General features: G+C 44.9%; 4 protein-coding genes across 4 annotated transcripts; 2 read left to right on the forward strand and 2 right to left on the reverse strand.

Moving 5' to 3' along the window:
• On the forward strand, positions 1-3,985 carry LOC144113885 (uncharacterized). Its single transcript, XM_077647263.1, has 8 exons — positions 1-128; positions 214-326; positions 403-439; positions 502-586; positions 671-826; positions 912-1,111; positions 1,179-1,414; positions 3,870-3,985. The coding sequence occupies exons 1-8, from the start codon at positions 126-128 to the stop codon at positions 3,913-3,915; spliced, it is 876 nt and encodes a 291-aa protein (XP_077503389.1). The 5' UTR covers positions 1-125; the 3' UTR covers positions 3,916-3,985.
• On the reverse strand, positions 1,748-11,107 carry LOC144113898 (uncharacterized). Its single transcript, XM_077647283.1, has 3 exons — positions 10,793-11,107; positions 5,436-5,513; positions 1,748-4,798 (listed from the first exon to the last, which is right to left on the reverse strand). The coding sequence occupies exons 1-3, from the start codon at positions 10,976-10,978 to the stop codon at positions 4,721-4,723; spliced, it is 342 nt and encodes a 113-aa protein (XP_077503409.1). The 5' UTR covers positions 10,979-11,107; the 3' UTR covers positions 1,748-4,720.
• A 2-nt stretch (positions 11,108-11,109) lies between these two features.
• LOC144113884 (uncharacterized) lies at positions 11,110-15,094 on the forward strand. The gene is made up of 8 exons (XM_077647262.1): positions 11,110-11,237; positions 11,323-11,435; positions 11,512-11,548; positions 11,611-11,695; positions 11,780-11,935; positions 12,021-12,220; positions 12,288-12,523; positions 14,979-15,094. Exons 1-8 carry the CDS (start codon positions 11,235-11,237, stop codon positions 15,022-15,024), a joined length of 876 nt encoding a protein of 291 aa, XP_077503388.1. The 5' UTR covers positions 11,110-11,234; the 3' UTR covers positions 15,025-15,094.
• LOC144113897 (uncharacterized) lies at positions 12,857-22,216 on the reverse strand. The gene is made up of 3 exons (XM_077647282.1): positions 21,902-22,216; positions 16,545-16,622; positions 12,857-15,907 (listed from the first exon to the last, which is right to left on the reverse strand). Exons 1-3 carry the CDS (start codon positions 22,085-22,087, stop codon positions 15,830-15,832), a joined length of 342 nt encoding a protein of 113 aa, XP_077503408.1. The 5' UTR covers positions 22,088-22,216; the 3' UTR covers positions 12,857-15,829.
• Positions 22,217-22,218: the final 2 nt, after the last annotated feature.

Below are 22,218 nucleotides of genomic sequence, written 5' to 3' on the forward strand. Positions count from 1 at the left end.
CTTGGCTCATGTTGGCTTTTCTCAAACTGGTATTTTCTGTGCGTAGAGCAAGAAACCTTCTATGATTCTGCGTTTCTGCAGCGTGTTTGATAAGAGTCAGTAAATATTCTTTTTCAGTTGGTAAAATGGTAAGTATTTTGTTTAGCAGGTCCAAATAATGCACAATCTGCAACTTTTTATACATATATATATTTTTTCAAACGCTATGACCAGCCGCTGAGCCGGCTGAGCTCTGCAAGCAGACGACGGTCAAGAAGCGCAACAATGAGCGTTCATTACAAACTTTGTTGGCATGAAGAGATCGTGTACAAGTTCAAACTTGAATGGTGAGAAATCAAGGTCGTCGAAAGGAATCCTCTTAATATGTACAACTCTAACCAGAGGTTGTTTTTTCTTATACAGGCCGCCTGACAGCGCCGACATATTGCACCACGAACAGGTCAGGTCCTCATCTACCGGTTTCATTGGTTCACTTCCTAACAATTTTCTTTTCCTACACAGGGTATTATTGAGTCCATAGTACAGATGTCACGCGAGGGACAATGCCCTTCGAGTCTTTCCACGGCAGAATTTGCCGTAAACATTCGTATCCTTTTCTTGCCCGTGCTACATTTCGCACTCAAGTGCGCGTCCGCTTGACACTAGTTAAGCCTTAACAGGTACCGCGAAGAACTGTCCGAGTGGAAGCTGAGTGGGCTAATATTCTTCGAGAAAGACGGGGTGACGTACGAACCCTACCATCACCAGTTTCTGCTGCGCATCCAGAAAAAGCACGTCGATCTGCCACCTACAGCACAGATGGCCCCCAGCGTCTCGAGTAGTGAAGGTTAGCGATCTCGTTTCAGTGAACTCTTCTCATTTTTTTCCTCTCGAAAAAACAGCTTCAAAAGCATGAGGACATCTTCCCACAGGACTCTCAACTGACAGCTCCCTGCCGACGCCATTGGAGCAGGAACCGCCGCTGAGTGATGAGGCGAGACGCAAAATCAGGCTGCCTGCACACAACCGCCAGAAAAAGCTTTCGGATACACGCGCAGCTTTACGCGGACAGTCCAAGCGTGACCTGCTGCGCACAACGCCGTACGAAGTTCAGAGCAGCTTCCGTCAAGTGGTAAGGCCTTGTAGAACTAGGGGGCACTTGGAGCAGTGATTTTGATGTACGTGAAAACCATTTTCAGAGGCCAAGTTATTCCAGGCGCAAACTCACCATCAGCAGATACAACATACCCGACCCAATCTACAGAGCGATTCTTCAAGCTGTGAACGCCTCGGAACAAGTGCAAGATGGCACCATCATCATCCTCGACAATACCATTCTCCGAGATGGTATGGGGCCTAGGGCCATTGATCAGTTCGGCCGCTGTCTTGCTCCAGCATCCACAGAAGGCAGTGGAATACTGCACACATTGAAAAGGTAATTGCAGCGGGAAGTATTCTGTCATGACGGCATGGTATAGTTGGCACGACATTGCAATCTTCATGTCGGCTATGAGAGACACCGCAGTGGAGGACCATTGATTAATTTCAACCACCTGAGGTTCTTTGGATAAACCCAGTGAAATAGTATACTTACATGCACAACCAGGACACAGTGCTGCTTTCTTTTTTAGCTCAGGGAGCAGTAGTTGTCACTGTATATTCACTATGAATATCCAAAAGCTAAGCAGTAACTATACTAAAGAATGCATAAAATGCCAAAATAAGGCACATACATATTCCAATTAAAAAACAATGAGACTGCAGAAAGTTTCTTATAAACAACATGATTTAATCACAAATCTACAGAGCAACATTAGTTCCAGGTACTCACAACACTGATGATCTAATATATCAGCCCTGAAACTGAAAACAACACATATATGAAGTATAAAATAATCATCATCAGTATTAATACTCATATTCTGTCAACTCTGTAACACAATAATCTGACTACTCATTACGCCTGGTAAAAAAGACAAAATCAGCAACAAGCCAGATTTTGTTTTCTCAACAGGACAGAGGAATGAAAACTCAAGCACAAATAACAAAAATGAGCACCCATAGCATTCCTAGGCCAAATGACACCAATAAAGTGTAATGCAACTTAAATGTAACTCTGAAATTACTCCTTTACTGTCTACTGATAAAACGTTGCCTCAAAGTATTTCTCCAAAAGTGTGTTACCATAAAACATGACAGTATTAATAGTAAAGCTTCACGGCAAGCTCACTTACCTGAAAAATTCCCAAATGTTGCACACTTAACGATAAAGAAGGAAAACAAGCTCACTTGTCATCTCAAATGTTAAGTGTGGCCTTTAATGAGCCTTAAGATTAATGAGAATAAGTCAACTTCCAAAGCCGTCAGACTGGGCCACTTACTAGGCAGCATATTTTTAAACATTCACCAGTTCTACAGAACACTCTAACACTTAACTGGAAAAACATTCTTAAGTGTGATCTCATCTTTCCCAAGGCATGTTACTGTAATTTCCGGCATACAGTCTGCATCAGGTGTAATTTTTTTTTTTTTACTAGATAATCCGTACTCGTTATATAACCTGCAAGCGGTACATAGATTCGCATTGAGCTCTATTGGACTTTACTGAAAATGCTGTATAGTCCACGCCTATAAATTGTCCACAAGGCCCAAAATTTTAACTTTTAAACATGTACAGTCTGTGGACTGTATACCGGAATTCACAATACATTGCTGGATGCTGCATCATAGCATTAAGTGTAGAACCTATTAGAAGTGGATACCAGCTGGCTTGGAATGTAATTTAGGCACAAAAGGTAGTTGGCTGGCATTGACACCAGTAGATCTCGACACTGTTTCTACCACGTTTATGACCGACTAATTTTTCTTTTGCAGACAAATGAGTCAGGGTGTTAGGCTATCGGAGAACCTTGCACACGTCTTGTTTTGCCATGTCTTGTACAAATAGCCACAAACTTAAAGGGACACCGAGGACAACTAGAAGTTGGCTGTAGTGACAAGATACCAAGTTCTACAAAGAGACCGCTATCACCAGAAATGGCACTTTTATAAGCTAGAAAAGACTAGATGCATGCGTCGCCATTACCGGTCGATTTCGCAAGTAAAATGCATGCGTGGACACCGTTCTTTCGATGCGGATCCCAGACGCTGTGCTACACAGTCATTCACTTCAAAACAGTGGCAGCCCATCCTTTTCGGTGTGGGCATTACGGGTCTGAATTGACTGGCAGGAAGATTTTTATATTGAAAGCTGTTATAGCTTTGGTTTAGCTATATAAGCCTGCATTTACCGCAGAATCTACAGCGTCAGCTGTAAGACTTTAATTATTGAGTGAAATTAATTTAATTCAATGGCCACCTGCCAACAGCGGCAAAGTGGAGAGAGGGAAACCTACTTCTCCATGCTTAGGAGAGAGGAGGGAAATTGTGAGAGGGAAGATAGAGAGAGGGTGAGAAGCAATGGGTGGCCAGATCATATTTCGCTAATTCGCATTAGCACAGCTAGGCTTTCTCTTAAACGGACTATGCAGTATATTAAATGAGATTACGTAAAGCAGACGAGAGATAGGCATTTCATCACTTGTCAACCTCAACGCAAGAATTTTTAAGCTAGCATCAATAACAACGAAGATGGCTAAACCAAAGCTATAACAGCTTTCACAGTAAGCTTAGCTCTACAAGCTCTTAAATCCAATTTCCTCACCAATAAATGTGTCTTGCTGCCAGACAAAGTCAACATATCCAGAAAGAGCCTAAGAGTGATTATTTGTAGAGAGCATTAACTGAATGGCGTTGGCCTCAGTGTCTATTTAAGTTGGCGCTTTCTTCACCCCGGTCTGTTAAGATCTGTGGCCAGTGCAGCGAGTAACATGGTCTACTTTTTATTTCAGGTGCGTTTCGGGAGTTCTTGGCAAGATATCAAACTGGATTTCATAAAACACATTGGAAAACACCACAATAAAGGTTCGAGTTCAGTGCCTTCAAGTTGGTTGGCAAAAGAAGGCAATGCAATCTTTGTTTCTTACCTCATAACCCATGAAGGTGTGAAACTTACAATGCAATTGTTGGAAAATTTTGGAGCACTTAAAATGAAAAACTATGATGAGCAGAGGCTTAAGTCAACCATTGTTACAGACTGGAAGTACAGGCATTGCAGTACACTGTAAGTCCTAGAGAAGGTATGCTTGATGATGAAATTGATGAGCAAGATTCCAGAGGTATTGATTTAGCAACCGACATAAGCAAGTGAATGCCATGTGCATGATGACATTTTGGTGATGCAAGTTCTTTGGCAAACGCTTTGTTTCAAAGAACAATAATACATGAAAAAATGACACGGTCATCAAAACTGTATACCCCTCAACTCATTCTGAAGACATGCGGGTGTTCCACACTAAACCAGCCGTCCTTCCTATGATTCAAACAGAACACACACAATTGATATGTTGCACATTGGTCCAAATATGAAACCTAAAAATGTGTGCACTTCACTATATACAAAGACGGGTAAAAACTTGGCAAGTTTCACAACTCTACTGGATTAGGGTTTAATAAATAAAAATGGGGGCATCACTTGTAATGAGTGCCACTCAGGAAGGATTTGCAAGATAGCATAAAAAATATATACGAAATAATACAAAGTCAACATGGCCTGTCCTTTGAACATGCGAACAGACTTCGTTGTAAACCGGTTGGCAAAAGTTGACACAGGGGGTTGCGACTGGAGGACATGGACAAGGCCTCACTGCTGTAGGCTCCAAGAGGTGTCGTGAATGCCACGGTAGACCATCTTCAGAGCATCCAGCCTTGGCATGGTGTTCTGTAGTAAAAAGCAAGTGTTTAGCAGCTAATGCAGGCACTTTACCATGGCATCAAACCTTGAATGAGGTTTGGTGCCATGGTAACTTTTTTACCATGATTTTTTTACCACATTAGGCATACATGCACCGAAATTATCTATAGATTTTTGTTCTGCACACTAATTTCAACTGGCAATACGAGCAGCAACTAAAGTTTGAAAAACTGAAGAGCTTCTCACTGTTTTCAGTTGACAACACTTTATGAAGACGTTGAGCATACTGATAGCCATTGCACCTGTACCATGATCTTTCGAGCAGAAAATAACAAAAGGAGAACCACCAGGAAACCTGAAGTGGGCCTAGCATTCAAATTCCACGTTCTCATTCCAACCTTTTTACCTTCTGTCTTCAGCTACTATAGGGCGATTATTCAATGTAAGTATATCCAGTCTTCACCAAAGCATGTGAGCCATTCAGAGCCACCAATCAAATCCGGGCTATCGTGCTTATAGTGAGCATATAAATCTAACCAGAGGCAATGATAAGGATCTGACAAATCATTAAATTGTTCCAGTGATAGCAATATACACACAATACTTCTGGTATCATTCTGCCCAAAATTACAAGTTCAGAAAATGATGCAGTTTCAGAACTCACTTGAAGTAAAGGAACCAGGCTCGGGACCTTGGAGTCCACATTGTGCAGCAGGATCACCAGGTAGAAGATGACACTATGCTGCACGTATTAAAACGGAAGCGGTCTTCAAGCTACATTCAATTTCATTAGTGTATCATATCAGATGAAAGCACGCAAGCTATCTCTGTAGGCTTCCTTACCACGTGCTTATCCCTCGCCCTCTGTTTTCACTAACCCCTTTCCACCTTCGGCTATAAGTATCAGCACTGAATAAACAAGCACGTTCTTTGTTATCCAGACACACTGGCTGTCCATTCCTGTCGTCCCGCTCCAGGACGATACATGGTGTCAGAAGTGGGGTGAAGGCGACCAGTTAAAACGACAGCTTCCGGGGCTAGCCGAACGTAAGGATTGACGCCATGGAGCACCTAAGGCCGCCCGAACCGCTGCGTTTGACCGCCGATGGAGGAAGGAACTGGAGGCTGTTTCGTCAGAAGTTCGAATTTTTTCTTCAAGCCATGGCATGCACCGACAAGCCAAGATCGGAGGCGGCAAAGACGGCCCTGCTGCTCAGCGTTGCTGGAGAGGATGCCTTGGACGTTTTCAACAACTTTGTGTGCACCGAGGAAGACAGCAAGGAAGACTACGCCACCGTGATTGCCAAATTCGAAGAATACTGCGTGGAGCAACAAAACGAAATCCACGAAAGGTACGTCTTCCGTTCACGTCGTCAGGGCGAGGCGGAACCTTTCGAGCAGTTTGTACGTGCCCTAAAGAGACAAGCGCAGCAATGCAACTTCGGGGCCATAACAGATGATATGGTGCGCGACCAAGTTGTGTTCGGAACCAATTCGCCAAAGCTTCGAGAGAAGATGCTCAGGGACAAAAACCTGACCTTGGGAGCAGCTGTCACCTTATGCAAGGCGGCAGAGACTTCAGCTCGCCAAAACGAAGTCTGGGGGAAGGCAAATGAAGAGCTTGATATGAGCGCTGTTACGGCCAGGAAGAGTGCTCAGACAGGGTCCAGGCGCGACCCAAATTGTACGCGGTGCAACCGCAGACATGCTTCGAGATGCTGCCCAGCCTACGGAAAAACCTGTTACTCGTGTAATGGGCAAAACCATTTCGCGTCTTGCTGCAGGAAACAAGATGACGTCTACGAAGTACAGCATGAAAGCGACGACTTCGAGGTGCTGGACGTCGCTGTCGGCAGCGCTAACAGAGAACGTGACTGGCAAGTGGACGCATGCATTCAAGGCCAAAACGTGAGGTTCAAGGTTGATACAGGGTCGCAGGCGAACGTTTTGCCGCTCTCTATGTTCCGCAAGCTTAAGGCCATTACCCTGATGCCAAGCGGCGCCGTTCTGAGATCCTACGGGGGTAACGTTATCAAACATATCGGCAAGTTTTCAGCACCCGTGACGGCTGGCGACCATAAGGTGTGGGCTGAATTTTTTGTTGTAAAGAAAGACCACAGTGCTATCTTGGGCTTGGCAACCAGCGAGAAGCTAAGGATCGTCCAGCGCGCTGTAGAAAACGTGACGATGACCCAAGCTGAACCGATCGTCAAGGAATTCCCACGGCTTTTCCACGGGATAGGACGCGCCCCACGTGAATACAAGATCGTACTGCACAAGGAAGCCCTGCCAGTCGTCCAGCCAGCTCGAAGGGTTCCCCTGTCACTGCGAGAGCCTCTCCGTGCGGAACTGGACCGGATGGAAAAGGAAGGCATCATCCAGAAGGTCAGCAGCCCTACAGACTGGGTAAGCCCGCTTGTCATTGTGTTAAAAAAAGACGGCAAGTTGAGAGTTTGCATGGACCCGAGACGCATAAATGAAAGCTTGAAGAGAGAACACTACCAAATGCCTCGCCGCGAAGACATTGAAGCGGACTTGGCAGGCGCGAAGTTTTTCTCGCATCTCGACGCAAATGCTGGATTTCACCAAATCCCACTAGATGAGCAATCATCCAAGATCTGCACATTTGCTACCCCCTTCGGCCGATATCGGTTTCTTCGACTTCCATTCGTGCACTGTGCACTGTGCACTGTGTGGTGGGTCATCGGTGTGCCGCGTAATTTTTATGCTGCGTGGCGATGAATACTGGTTCCCATGACGAAGCTGTAGGTGTGGGACAGATTTTATAGCGACGTTTTCCTCCTTTGACCTCACAGTGAAATCTGACCCGTGGCTTCATTTTTTGTGATCCAGTATTCGGGGCCGCACAGCATGGATAAATGACGAGACCTGCCAGCAACCCACGACTCATTGAATGTGTTAAATGGTGGCGATGCATCCTCTCGTTTTGCATTTCAGCATGCCATCTGCATTTTTTTTTTAAAGAGGCTCTGAAATGCAAAACGAGAGGATGCATCGCCACCATTTAACACATTCAATGAGTCGTGGGTTGCTGGCAGGTCTCGTCATTTATCCATGCTGTGCGGCCCCGAATACTGGATCACAAAAAATGAAGCCACGGGTCAGATTTCACTGTGAGGTCAAAGGAGGAAAACGTCGCTATAAAATCTGTCCCACACCTACAGCTTCGTCATGGGAACCAGTATTCATCGCCACGCAGCATAAAAATTACGTGGCACACCGATGACCCACCACACAGTGCACGTGTTAAGGAGGAATGAGGATATTATAAACTTCTCATTTTTCAACATAACTTGCTGAAACTTGGCATGCAGGTGTATTATAAAATGCTAATTTCTAATATGCTCTTAGATTTCAGATATTACACCTGGAAGGAAATATACGGCAAAATAACATCCCAACTAGGCTATTTCTTACTGGCCTGTATGATAATTTTTCAGCTGAAGCGTTTTTAAGAATATGTAGACATTTCCAAGGGTCCACCGCACATCTTAAAGCTTTCCTTTAAACAAGATAGATTCACAATTATATCAAGTGTGGGCTACTTAGTGCCACAGGTTTCTCTTTCCGACCTTCTTAATTATGACAAACAAAATGACTTTAAAGGCATTTTGTTAGCTTTAGGATTTGTGGCCTTTGCAAATGTCTGCTTAATCTTAAAAAGCTTTTGTTAACTCAGAAATTAGAATAAGGGACCATAAGAAATGACCTAATTAGGATATGTTGTTTTGCCATACATTTCCCTCCAGGTGAGATATATGAAATAAAACTGCATATTTGAAATCGGCATTCTAGATATACCTGCATGCAAGTTTGAGCAAGACATGCTGACAAATAAAAAAAATTACAGCCCCCGTTCCCCCTTCAGATGCACGTGCCACAATCGAGTGAAGCCAAGCCTCCAATACCATAATACATGCAGCCTCCCACACAGCAGCACCCGCTGCCACTGCTTGGAGTTTTGAGCTGCCTAGCCTTGAGCCCTTTGCTTTCCGTGCTTTGCTCAACGCTTTCAGTGCCAGCTCCATCTCAATAATCCACACCACTTTCTTTATGTATCCATAGCCATCGTCTCCTTTGCACTTGCACAATACGTGCATTGCCCCAACGTAGTTGAAAAAAATTATGGTTAATTTGTGTAGTCGGCCAAATACAAATTACGTACACTGGCACTTCAGTTTTCACTTCGGTTCCGGTGTTCGGATCCAATGTTCACGAATGGGATAGCAATAACTGGTTAATGCTCATATATGCGGAACCTATCATTCTCTACATTCATAGATCCCTGGGAGTCCTCATACAACTCTTGGTGCAGTGGTTAAGTGATGCGGCTCTGCCCTGTGATGGCAAGTGCTGCCATCGGTGGGGCTTGTGAGACCCAGGTTGGACTTTCTGAGCAACCTCTTGCGACCAATCATTAATTGAACTGCCACCTGCCACAGTGGGCAGTGGCAAGAGGGCAACCTAGACACACACACGCACACACCTGGGCAGGTTGCCCACAACCCAGTGGACAGGTCAGCAGCTTGCCACAAAGCAAGCATCAGACAGACAGACACACACACAATGGCTAAATGTGGGGAATGCCCACTATAAGTGTTATTGCACCAAAAACTTGAGGGGACACTTAAGTTCCACCTTAAAGGTATGACGCAACAGCGTTAATGGGTCCCTTCAGTGGCCTGGGATCCTCTTTGCATGTCACTTCACAGACACGGTCATCGTTGTTTTGTTCACCATCACATAACATATAACATAACTTACCTACAACAGGACAATGCGATAGCATTACAGATCCCTCCCATGCAAGTACTCCTTCTTTTTCACCTAGGTTCCGCCTACATGCCTGTATATGCAAAATTGGTCACGGTCTACTTTACATTCTCAAATTGTGGGCAGTCCTCATACCACTACTGGCGCAGTGGTGCAGCATTTAAGCAATGTGCCACTGCTCCAGCAGGTGGTTGTTTCAAACACCGCCACCTGTTGGGCTTGTGTTACCCAGGCTGCTCATCCCGATCTCCCGTAAGGTTCATGCACAGCACCACAATGGGCAGGTGGCATGGCAGGTGGGCCACCTGCTTTTCTCAGCACAGCAATACCAACGTTGAGTTTATTCACTGAATGGGATCCTTAACGCTATCGCGTTAAAAGCTGGGTTCTCCTAGCAGCTTTCTAGTCTGTGATTCATGCAGCACAGTGAAAGGCGGCAAGCATATATCTAATTAGCTTACGACCACCTGCTCCAGCCGGAACTGCTGAAATTGCACGCTGTGCCATAAAATGGCGCCCATGTTGTCAAGTGAATACCTATTTTCACTACATTCATTCCTTGGATCTGAATGTAACGCAAGGTGCATTCTGAAGCAATGTTTTATGTCTCTAATGGAATTTCGCTATTCTTTGTTCTCAATTAGCTCAAGAGCCCTAGGCGCATTACCGCAGAAGACGCCCCGCTTCGATTTCTTTTGTAAATAACAGGCCAAAACTGCACCCACCCGTGGTCAAGCAAACACCCCGCCAAATTCCACCTTTTCGTGAAATCAAAGTAAGAAAGAGCCAGTAGCAGCTGAGCTACGAATCATTTGCATATGGTATTGCTGCCTAAGTTCCAGTAGAGCCCACGATTAGCGTCACTGGATGCTTTGGTCTACACATGATAGCCCCATCTAAAAGCAAGAAAATATTTTAGCGCTACGAACAAGTTCCTCTAGTTACAGTAAACCAGACATCCAGTCGGCGACAATATGTTTACAAATTCCACAGGCTCCAAGCTTCAAATCATCCCCCGTATCCCAGTGTTTTCAGCATTTTTATCGAATAAACTCAGCCACCGCGCACCGAATCTGTTCCAGACAGTTGGCCCGATAACACACGAAGTACTCAAAATACAGACGCGTTCATGGTCGGCTCAGTTAGAAAGAAGATTTAGAAGTATTGCATCATTTTTGCTCCATCCGTCAACTTCATGTGGACTAGTGTACACGATTAAATGGTTACCTTCTGAACTTCGGCGCTAGTGACCTTCACCGGGTCGACCGGCTCTGCGCGGGCTCGTAAGACAGGATCTCCAACCTGACACATGAATTCGTAAGGTGGGGTAGGATTTGTGGTAACACCGTAATCTTTCAGTTTGCTAACGTATCGAAAACAAGATGTAAGAAGTTTCTTAAACATCATTTTCATTCAATAACTCCTCTCCTGTGGCTTTTCTAACAACCTCTGCGGAGAAATGCGAAATACATGCCGCACTGACGGTGCTCCGAGCGCTGCCAGCGCTGCTTTACGAGCGCCACTGACATTCGCAGCCGCCTTTTCTTGGCTCATGTTGGCTTTTCTCAAACTGGTATTTTCTGTGCGTAGAGCAAGAAACCTTCTATGATTCTGCGTTTCTGCAGCGTGTTTGATAAGAGTCAGTAAATATTCTTTTTCAGTTGGTAAAATGGTAAGTATTTTGTTTAGCAGGTCCAAATAATGCACAATCTGCAACTTTTTATACATATATATATTTTTTCAAACGCTATGACCAGCCGCTGAGCCGGCTGAGCTCTGCAAGCAGACGACGGTCAAGAAGCGCAACAATGAGCGTTCATTACAAACTTTGTTGGCATGAAGAGATCGTGTACAAGTTCAAACTTGAATGGTGAGAAATCAAGGTCGTCGAAAGGAATCCTCTTAATATGTACAACTCTAACCAGAGGTTGTTTTTTCTTATACAGGCCGCCTGACAGCGCCGACATATTGCACCACGAACAGGTCAGGTCCTCATCTACCGGTTTCATTGGTTCACTTCCTAACAATTTTCTTTTCCTACACAGGGTATTATTGAGTCCATAGTACAGATGTCACGCGAGGGACAATGCCCTTCGAGTCTTTCCACGGCAGAATTTGCCGTAAACATTCGTATCCTTTTCTTGCCCGTGCTACATTTCGCACTCAAGTGCGCGTCCGCTTGACACTAGTTAAGCCTTAACAGGTACCGCGAAGAACTGTCCGAGTGGAAGCTGAGTGGGCTAATATTCTTCGAGAAAGACGGGGTGACGTACGAACCCTACCATCACCAGTTTCTGCTGCGCATCCAGAAAAAGCACGTCGATCTGCCACCTACAGCACAGATGGCCCCCAGCGTCTCGAGTAGTGAAGGTTAGCGATCTCGTTTCAGTGAACTCTTCTCATTTTTTTCCTCTCGAAAAAACAGCTTCAAAAGCATGAGGACATCTTCCCACAGGACTCTCAACTGACAGCTCCCTGCCGACGCCATTGGAGCAGGAACCGCCGCTGAGTGATGAGGCGAGACGCAAAATCAGGCTGCCTGCACACAACCGCCAGAAAAAGCTTTCGGATACACGCGCAGCTTTACGCGGACAGTCCAAGCGTGACCTGCTGCGCACAACGCCGTACGAAGTTCAGAGCAGCTTCCGTCAAGTGGTAAGGCCTTGTAGAACTAGGGGGCACTTGGAGCAGTGATTTTGATGTACGTGAAAACCATTTTCAGAGGCCAAGTTATTCCAGGCGCAAACTCACCATCAGCAGATACAACATACCCGACCCAATCTACAGAGCGATTCTTCAAGCTGTGAACGCCTCGGAACAAGTGCAAGATGGCACCATCATCATCCTCGACAATACCATTCTCCGAGATGGTATGGGGCCTAGGGCCATTGATCAGTTCGGCCGCTGTCTTGCTCCAGCATCCACAGAAGGCAGTGGAATACTGCACACATTGAAAAGGTAATTGCAGCGGGAAGTATTCTGTCATGACGGCATGGTATAGTTGGCACGACATTGCAATCTTCATGTCGGCTATCAGAGACACCGCAGTGGAGGACCATTGATTAATTTCAACCACCTGAGGTTCTTTGGATAAACCCAGTGAAATAGTATACTTACATGCACAACCAGGACACAGTGCTGCTTTCTTTTTTAGCTCAGGGAGCAGTAGTTGTCACTGTATATTCACTATGAATATCCAAAAGCTAAGCAGTAACTATACTAAAGAATGCATAAAATGCCAAAATAAGGCACATACATATTCCAATTAAAAAACAATGAGACTGCAGAAAGTTTCTTATAAACAACATGATTTAATCACAAATCTACAGAGCAACATTAGTTCCAGGTACTCACAACACTGATGATCTAATATATCAGCCCTGAAACTGAAAACAACACATATATGAAGTATAAAATAATCATCATCAGTATTAATACTCATATTCTGTCAACTCTGTAACACAATAATCTGACTACTCATTACGCCTGGTAAAAAAGACAAAATCAGCAACAAGCCAGATTTTGTTTTCTCAACAGGACAGAGGAATGAAAACTCAAGCACAAATAACAAAAATGAGCACCCATAGCATTCCTAGGCCAAATGACACCAATAAAGTGTAATGCAACTTAAATGTAACTCTGAAATTACTCCTTTACTGTCTACTGATAAAACGTTGCCTCAAAGTATTTCTCCAAAAGTGTGTTACCATAAAACATGACAGTATTAATAGTAAAGCTTCACGGCAAGCTCACTTACCTGAAAAATTCCCAAATGTTGCACACTTAACGATAAAGAAGGAAAACAAGCTCACTTGTCATCTCAAATGTTAAGTGTGGCCTTTAATGAGCCTTAAGATTAATGAGAATAAGTCAACTTCCAAAGCCGTCAGACTGGGCCACTTACTAGGCAGCATATTTTTAAACATTCACCAGTTCTACAGAACACTCTAACACTTAACTGGAAAAACATTCTTAAGTGTGATCTCATCTTTCCCAAGGCATGTTACTGTAATTTCCGGCATACAGTCTGCATCAGGTGTAATTTTTTTTTTTTTACTAGATAATCCGTACTCGTTATATAACCTGCAAGCGGTACATAGATTCGCATTGAGCTCTATTGGACTTTACTGAAAATGCTGTATAGTCCACGCCTATAAATTGTCCACAAGGCCCAAAATTTTAACTTTTAAACATGTACAGTCTGTGGACTGTATACCGGAATTCACAATACATTGCTGGATGCTGCATCATAGCATTAAGTGTAGAACCTATTAGAAGTGGATACCAGCTGGCTTGGAATGTAATTTAGGCACAAAAGGTAGTTGGCTGGCATTGACACCAGTAGATCTCGACACTGTTTCTACCACGTTTATGACCGACTAATTTTTCTTTTGCAGACAAATGAGTCAGGGTGTTAGGCTATCGGAGAACCTTGCACACGTCTTGTTTTGCCATGTCTTGTACAAATAGCCACAAACTTAAAGGGACACCGAGGACAACTAGAAGTTGGCTGTAGTGACAAGATACCAAGTTCTACAAAGAGACCGCTATCACCAGAAATGGCACTTTTATAAGCTAGAAAAGACTAGATGCATGCGTCGCCATTACCGGTCGATTTCGCAAGTAAAATGCATGCGTGGACACCGTTCTTTCGATGCGGATCCCAGACGCTGTGCTACACAGTCATTCACTTCAAAACAGTGGCAGCCCATCCTTTTCGGTGTGGGCATTACGGGTCTGAATTGACTGGCAGGAAGATTTTTATATTGAAAGCTGTTATAGCTTTGGTTTAGCTATATAAGCCTGCATTTACCGCAGAATCTACAGCGTCAGCTGTAAGACTTTAATTATTGAGTGAAATTAATTTAATTCAATGGCCACCTGCCAACAGCGGCAAAGTGGAGAGAGGGAAACCTACTTCTCCATGCTTAGGAGAGAGGAGGGAAATTGTGAGAGGGAAGATAGAGAGAGGGTGAGAAGCAATGGGTGGCCAGATCATATTTCGCTAATTCGCATTAGCACAGCTAGGCTTTCTCTTAAACGGACTATGCAGTATATTAAATGAGATTACGTAAAGCAGACGAGAGATAGGCATTTCATCACTTGTCAACCTCAACGCAAGAATTTTTAAGCTAGCATCAATAACAACGAAGATGGCTAAACCAAAGCTATAACAGCTTTCACAGTAAGCTTAGCTCTACAAGCTCTTAAATCCAATTTCCTCACCAATAAATGTGTCTTGCTGCCAGACAAAGTCAACATATCCAGAAAGAGCCTAAGAGTGATTATTTGTAGAGAGCATTAACTGAATGGCGTTGGCCTCAGTGTCTATTTAAGTTGGCGCTTTCTTCACCCCGGTCTGTTAAGATCTGTGGCCAGTGCAGCGAGTAACATGGTCTACTTTTTATTTCAGGTGCGTTTCGGGAGTTCTTGGCAAGATATCAAACTGGATTTCATAAAACACATTGGAAAACACCACAATAAAGGTTCGAGTTCAGTGCCTTCAAGTTGGTTGGCAAAAGAAGGCAATGCAATCTTTGTTTCTTACCTCATAACCCATGAAGGTGTGAAACTTACAATGCAATTGTTGGAAAATTTTGGAGCACTTAAAATGAAAAACTATGATGAGCAGAGGCTTAAGTCAACCATTGTTACAGACTGGAAGTACAGGCATTGCAGTACACTGTAAGTCCTAGAGAAGGTATGCTTGATGATGAAATTGATGAGCAAGATTCCAGAGGTATTGATTTAGCAACCGACATAAGCAAGTGAATGCCATGTGCATGATGACATTTTGGTGATGCAAGTTCTTTGGCAAACGCTTTGTTTCAAAGAACAATAATACATGAAAAAATGACACGGTCATCAAAACTGTATACCCCTCAACTCATTCTGAAGACATGCGGGTGTTCCACACTAAACCAGCCGTCCTTCCTATGATTCAAACAGAACACACACAATTGATATGTTGCACATTGGTCCAAATATGAAACCTAAAAATGTGTGCACTTCACTATATACAAAGACGGGTAAAAACTTGGCAAGTTTCACAACTCTACTGGATTAGGGTTTAATAAATAAAAATGGGGGCATCACTTGTAATGAGTGCCACTCAGGAAGGATTTGCAAGATAGCATAAAAAATATATACGAAATAATACAAAGTCAACATGGCCTGTCCTTTGAACATGCGAACAGACTTCGTTGTAAACCGGTTGGCAAAAGTTGACACAGGGGGTTGCGACTGGAGGACATGGACAAGGCCTCACTGCTGTAGGCTCCAAGAGGTGTCGTGAATGCCACGGTAGACCATCTTCAGAGCATCCAGCCTTGGCATGGTGTTCTGTAGTAAAAAGCAAGTGTTTAGCAGCTAATGCAGGCACTTTACCATGGCATCAAACCTTGAATGAGGTTTGGTGCCATGGTAACTTTTTTACCATGATTTTTTTACCACATTAGGCATACATGCACCGAAATTATCTATAGATTTTTGTTCTGCACACTAATTTCAACTGGCAATACGAGCAGCAACTAAAGTTTGAAAAACTGAAGAGCTTCTCACTGTTTTCAGTTGACAACACTTTATGAAGACGTTGAGCATACTGATAGCCATTGCACCTGTACCATGATCTTTCGAGCAGAAAATAACAAAAGGAGAACCACCAGGAAACCTGAAGTGGGCCTAGCATTCAAATTCCACGTTCTCATTCCAACCTTTTTACCTTCTGTCTTCAGCTACTATAGGGCGATTATTCAATGTAAGTATATCCAGTCTTCACCAAAGCATGTGAGCCATTCAGAGCCACCAATCAAATCCGGGCTATCGTGCTTATAGTGAGCATATAAATCTAACCAGAGGCAATGATAAGGATCTGACAAATCATTAAATTGTTCCAGTGATAGCAATATACACACAATACTTCTGGTATCATTCTGCCCAAAATTACAAGTTCAGAAAATGATGCAGTTTCAGAACTCACTTGAAGTAAAGGAACCAGGCTCGGGACCTTGGAGTCCACATTGTGCAGCAGGATCACCAGGTAGAAGATGACACTATGCTGCACGTATTAAAACGGAAGCGGTCTTCAAGCTACATTCAATTTCATTAGTGTATCATATCAGATGAAAGCACGCAAGCTATCTCTGTAGGCTTCCTTACCACGTGCTTATCCCTCGCCCTCTGTTTTCACTAACCCCTTTCCACCTTCGGCTATAAGTATCAGCACTGAATAAACAAGCACGTTCTTTGTTATCCAGACACACTGGCTGTCCATTCCTGTCGTCCCGCTCCAGGACGATACATGGTGTCAGAAGTGGGGTGAAGGCGACCAGTTAAAACGACAGCTTCCGGGGCTAGCCGAACGTAAGGATTGACGCCATGGAGCACCTAAGGCCGCCCGAACCGCTGCGTTTGACCGCCGATGGAGGAAGGAACTGGAGGCTGTTTCGTCAGAAGTTCGAATTTTTTCTTCAAGCCATGGCATGCACCGACAAGCCAAGATCGGAGGCGGCAAAGACGGCCCTGCTGCTCAGCGTTGCTGGAGAGGATGCCTTGGACGTTTTCAACAACTTTGTGTGCACCGAGGAAGACAGCAAGGAAGACTACGCCACCGTGATTGCCAAATTCGAAGAATACTGCGTGGAGCAACAAAACGAAATCCACGAAAGGTACGTCTTCCGTTCACGTCGTCAGGGCGAGGCGGAACCTTTCGAGCAGTTTGTACGTGCCCTAAAGAGACAAGCGCAGCAATGCAACTTCGGGGCCATAACAGATGATATGGTGCGCGACCAAGTTGTGTTCGGAACCAATTCGCCAAAGCTTCGAGAGAAGATGCTCAGGGACAAAAACCTGACCTTGGGAGCAGCTGTCACCTTATGCAAGGCGGCAGAGACTTCAGCTCGCCAAAACGAAGTCTGGGGGAAGGCAAATGAAGAGCTTGATATGAGCGCTGTTACGGCCAGGAAGAGTGCTCAGACAGGGTCCAGGCGCGACCCAAATTGTACGCGGTGCAACCGCAGACATGCTTCGAGATGCTGCCCAGCCTACGGAAAAACCTGTTACTCGTGTAATGGGCAAAACCATTTCGCGTCTTGCTGCAGGAAACAAGATGACGTCTACGAAGTACAGCATGAAAGCGACGACTTCGAGGTGCTGGACGTCGCTGTCGGCAGCGCTAACAGAGAACGTGACTGGCAAGTGGACGCATGCATTCAAGGCCAAAACGTGAGGTTCAAGGTTGATACAGGGTCGCAGGCGAACGTTTTGCCGCTCTCTATGTTCCGCAAGCTTAAGGCCATTACCCTGATGCCAAGCGGCGCCGTTCTGAGATCCTACGGGGGTAACGTTATCAAACATATCGGCAAGTTTTCAGCACCCGTGACGGCTGGCGACCATAAGGTGTGGGCTGAATTTTTTGTTGTAAAGAAAGACCACAGTGCTATCTTGGGCTTGGCAACCAGCGAGAAGCTAAGGATCGTCCAGCGCGCTGTAGAAAACGTGACGATGACCCAAGCTGAACCGATCGTCAAGGAATTCCCACGGCTTTTCCACGGGATAGGACGCGCCCCACGTGAATACAAGATCGTACTGCACAAGGAAGCCCTGCCAGTCGTCCAGCCAGCTCGAAGGGTTCCCCTGTCACTGCGAGAGCCTCTCCGTGCGGAACTGGACCGGATGGAAAAGGAAGGCATCATCCAGAAGGTCAGCAGCCCTACAGACTGGGTAAGCCCGCTTGTCATTGTGTTAAAAAAAGACGGCAAGTTGAGAGTTTGCATGGACCCGAGACGCATAAATGAAAGCTTGAAGAGAGAACACTACCAAATGCCTCGCCGCGAAGACATTGAAGCGGACTTGGCAGGCGCGAAGTTTTTCTCGCATCTCGACGCAAATGCTGGATTTCACCAAATCCCACTAGATGAGCAATCATCCAAGATCTGCACATTTGCTACCCCCTTCGGCCGATATCGGTTTCTTCGACTTCCATTCGTGCACTGTGCACTGTGCACTGTGTGGTGGGTCATCGGTGTGCCGCGTAATTTTTATGCTGCGTGGCGATGAATACTGGTTCCCATGACGAAGCTGTAGGTGTGGGACAGATTTTATAGCGACGTTTTCCTCCTTTGACCTCACAGTGAAATCTGACCCGTGGCTTCATTTTTTGTGATCCAGTATTCGGGGCCGCACAGCATGGATAAATGACGAGACCTGCCAGCAACCCACGACTCATTGAATGTGTTAAATGGTGGCGATGCATCCTCTCGTTTTGCATTTCAGCATGCCATCTGCATTTTTTTTTTAAAGAGGCTCTGAAATGCAAAACGAGAGGATGCATCGCCACCATTTAACACATTCAATGAGTCGTGGGTTGCTGGCAGGTCTCGTCATTTATCCATGCTGTGCGGCCCCGAATACTGGATCACAAAAAATGAAGCCACGGGTCAGATTTCACTGTGAGGTCAAAGGAGGAAAACGTCGCTATAAAATCTGTCCCACACCTACAGCTTCGTCATGGGAACCAGTATTCATCGCCACGCAGCATAAAAATTACGTGGCACACCGATGACCCACCACACAGTGCACGTGTTAAGGAGGAATGAGGATATTATAAACTTCTCATTTTTCAACATAACTTGCTGAAACTTGGCATGCAGGTGTATTATAAAATGCTAATTTCTAATATGCTCTTAGATTTCAGATATTACACCTGGAAGGAAATATACGGCAAAATAACATCCCAACTAGGCTATTTCTTACTGGCCTGTATGATAATTTTTCAGCTGAAGCGTTTTTAAGAATATGTAGACATTTCCAAGGGTCCACCGCACATCTTAAAGCTTTCCTTTAAACAAGATAGATTCACAATTATATCAAGTGTGGGCTACTTAGTGCCACAGGTTTCTCTTTCCGACCTTCTTAATTATGACAAACAAAATGACTTTAAAGGCATTTTGTTAGCTTTAGGATTTGTGGCCTTTGCAAATGTCTGCTTAATCTTAAAAAGCTTTTGTTAACTCAGAAATTAGAATAAGGGACCATAAGAAATGACCTAATTAGGATATGTTGTTTTGCCATACATTTCCCTCCAGGTGAGATATATGAAATAAAACTGCATATTTGAAATCGGCATTCTAGATATACCTGCATGCAAGTTTGAGCAAGACATGCTGACAAATAAAAAAAATTACAGCCCCCGTTCCCCCTTCAGATGCACGTGCCACAATCGAGTGAAGCCAAGCCTCCAATACCATAATACATGCAGCCTCCCACACAGCAGCACCCGCTGCCACTGCTTGGAGTTTTGAGCTGCCTAGCCTTGAGCCCTTTGCTTTCCGTGCTTTGCTCAACGCTTTCAGTGCCAGCTCCATCTCAATAATCCACACCACTTTCTTTATGTATCCATAGCCATCGTCTCCTTTGCACTTGCACAATACGTGCATTGCCCCAACGTAGTTGAAAAAAATTATGGTTAATTTGTGTAGTCGGCCAAATACAAATTACGTACACTGGCACTTCAGTTTTCACTTCGGTTCCGGTGTTCGGATCCAATGTTCACGAATGGGATAGCAATAACTGGTTAATGCTCATATATGCGGAACCTATCATTCTCTACATTCATAGATCCCTGGGAGTCCTCATACAACTCTTGGTGCAGTGGTTAAGTGATGCGGCTCTGCCCTGTGATGGCAAGTGCTGCCATCGGTGGGGCTTGTGAGACCCAGGTTGGACTTTCTGAGCAACCTCTTGCGACCAATCATTAATTGAACTGCCACCTGCCACAGTGGGCAGTGGCAAGAGGGCAACCTAGACACACACACGCACACACCTGGGCAGGTTGCCCACAACCCAGTGGACAGGTCAGCAGCTTGCCACAAAGCAAGCATCAGACAGACAGACACACACACAATGGCTAAATGTGGGGAATGCCCACTATAAGTGTTATTGCACCAAAAACTTGAGGGGACACTTAAGTTCCACCTTAAAGGTATGACGCAACAGCGTTAATGGGTCCCTTCAGTGGCCTGGGATCCTCTTTGCATGTCACTTCACAGACACGGTCATCGTTGTTTTGTTCACCATCACATAACATATAACATAACTTACCTACAACAGGACAATGCGATAGCATTACAGATCCCTCCCATGCAAGTACTCCTTCTTTTTCACCTAGGTTCCGCCTACATGCCTGTATATGCAAAATTGGTCACGGTCTACTTTACATTCTCAAATTGTGGGCAGTCCTCATACCACTACTGGCGCAGTGGTGCAGCATTTAAGCAATGTGCCACTGCTCCAGCAGGTGGTTGTTTCAAACACCGCCACCTGTTGGGCTTGTGTTACCCAGGCTGCTCATCCCGATCTCCCGTAAGGTTCATGCACAGCACCACAATGGGCAGGTGGCATGGCAGGTGGGCCACCTGCTTTTCTCAGCACAGCAATACCAACGTTGAGTTTATTCACTGAATGGGATCCTTAACGCTATCGCGTTAAAAGCTGGGTTCTCCTAGCAGCTTTCTAGTCTGTGATTCATGCAGCACAGTGAAAGGCGGCAAGCATATATCTAATTAGCTTACGACCACCTGCTCCAGCCGGAACTGCTGAAATTGCACGCTGTGCCATAAAATGGCGCCCATGTTGTCAAGTGAATACCTATTTTCACTACATTCATTCCTTGGATCTGAATGTAACGCAAGGTGCATTCTGAAGCAATGTTTTATGTCTCTAATGGAATTTCGCTATTCTTTGTTCTCAATTAGCTCAAGAGCCCTAGGCGCATTACCGCAGAAGACGCCCCGCTTCGATTTCTTTTGTAAATAACAGGCCAAAACTGCACCCACCCGTGGTCAAGCAAACACCCCGCCAAATTCCACCTTTTCGTGAAATCAAAGTAAGAAAGAGCCAGTAGCAGCTGAGCTACGAATCATTTGCATATGGTATTGCTGCCTAAGTTCCAGTAGAGCCCACGATTAGCGTCACTGGATGCTTTGGTCTACACATGATAGCCCCATCTAAAAGCAAGAAAATATTTTAGCGCTACGAACAAGTTCCTCTAGTTACAGTAAACCAGACATCCAGTCGGCGACAATATGTTTACAAATTCCACAGGCTCCAAGCTTCAAATCATCCCCCGTATCCCAGTGTTTTCAGCATTTTTATCGAATAAACTCAGCCACCGCGCACCGAATCTGTTCCAGACAGTTGGCCCGATAACACACGAAGTACTCAAAATACAGACGCGTTCATGGTCGGCTCAGTTAGAAAGAAGATTTAGAAGTATTGCATCATTTTTGCTCCATCCGTCAACTTCATGTGGACTAGTGTACACGATTAAATGGTTACCTTCTGAACTTCGGCGCTAGTGACCTTCACCGGGTCGACCGGCTCTGCGCGGGCTCGTAAGACAGGATCTCCAACCTGACACATGAATTCGTAAGGTGGGGTAGGATTTGTGGTAACACCGTAATCTTTCAGTTTGCTAACGTATCGAAAACAAGATGTAAGAAGTTTCTTAAACATCATTTTCATTCAATAACTCCTCTCCTGTGGCTTTTCTAACAACCTCTGCGGAGAAATGCGAAATACATGCCGCACTGACGGTGCTCCGAGCGCTGCCAGCGCTGCTTTACGAGCGCCACTGACATTCGCAGCCGCCTTTT

The sequence above is a fragment of the Amblyomma americanum genome, chromosome 1 (assembly GCF_052857255.1).
Source record: "Amblyomma americanum isolate KBUSLIRL-KWMA chromosome 1, ASM5285725v1, whole genome shotgun sequence".
Taxonomy (NCBI): Eukaryota; Metazoa; Arthropoda; class Arachnida; order Ixodida; family Ixodidae; genus Amblyomma; species Amblyomma americanum.